Below are 699 nucleotides of genomic sequence, written 5' to 3'. Positions count from 1 at the left end.
GGGGGGGGGGGGGGGGGGGGGGGGATCCACGCACCATGTTGATGGAGATGGGATCTACGCGGGCGTAAATCCGGCCGCCGGCACCCCGGTGGCACTGCATGGCACAGCGGCGCGCCCGGCCATGCGAAACACACACCATCGGCGAGCCGCAGCGGGTGCAGAATCGCGCGCGCGAGTGCCAGGCCAGCAGAGACCCGGCCCGGGCAGCCCAATGCGAGCAGCTGGGACCCAGGCCCATCAGGGCACGGCGCGAGGCCAGGAAGCTAACAGCCGCCCCGGCTGCCGGACCATATAGGTCCCCGGCCGCTTGGGCAAGAGCCTCCTGGGCTGACGCCGGGGCCAGGACCGCCCAGCGCTGGCCCACATCGGCCAGGCACCCGCCCGCGGCAGGGCCTGGGGTCAGCTCATCCGTTCGAGGGTCCGGCTGGTGTGTGCACATGTCCGTACGTCCGGGTTATCCCGAGACCGAGGCAGGCGTGTAAGTTGGCCGTGGGAGGAGCGGAAGGGGAGAGGGGCCCATGACCTGCCCGAGGGGGGCACCAGGGCCCCCACGCACCATGATGGTCCACGTCCAGCCGGAGGTGTCCTGTGCCTCGGCCACGGCTGGGTCATTGGCGAAAACGTCGAACACCAACTTCGCCGGCAGCCAGCACACGCGATGCCGGACTCCCGGCACCCTGTGTTCGGGGGGGGGGGGGG

General features: G+C 71.7%; 1 protein-coding gene across 1 annotated transcript in view; it reads right to left on the bottom strand.

The window, feature by feature from the left end:
* H696_00165 (hypothetical protein) overlaps nt 1-699 on the bottom strand; it is a gene marked incomplete at both ends in the record, with an annotated part of 6,909 nt that overhangs the window by 3,493 nt on the left and 2,717 nt on the right. Inside the window, 2 exons of the mRNA XM_009494000.1 lie at nt 35-424; nt 557-677. Of these exons, the coding sequence (XP_009492275.1) occupies nt 35-424; nt 557-677 (511 nt within the window). The remainder of the gene's footprint in view (nt 1-34; nt 425-556; nt 678-699) is intronic.

Source organism: Fonticula alba (assembly GCF_000388065.1).
Source record: "Fonticula alba strain ATCC 38817 unplaced genomic scaffold supercont2.1, whole genome shotgun sequence".
In the NCBI taxonomy this organism is placed as follows: domain Eukaryota; order Rotosphaerida; family Fonticulaceae; genus Fonticula; species Fonticula alba.
Note: the sequence above shows the minus strand (reverse complement) of the source record. Positions and strands in the feature narration are given on the sequence as shown.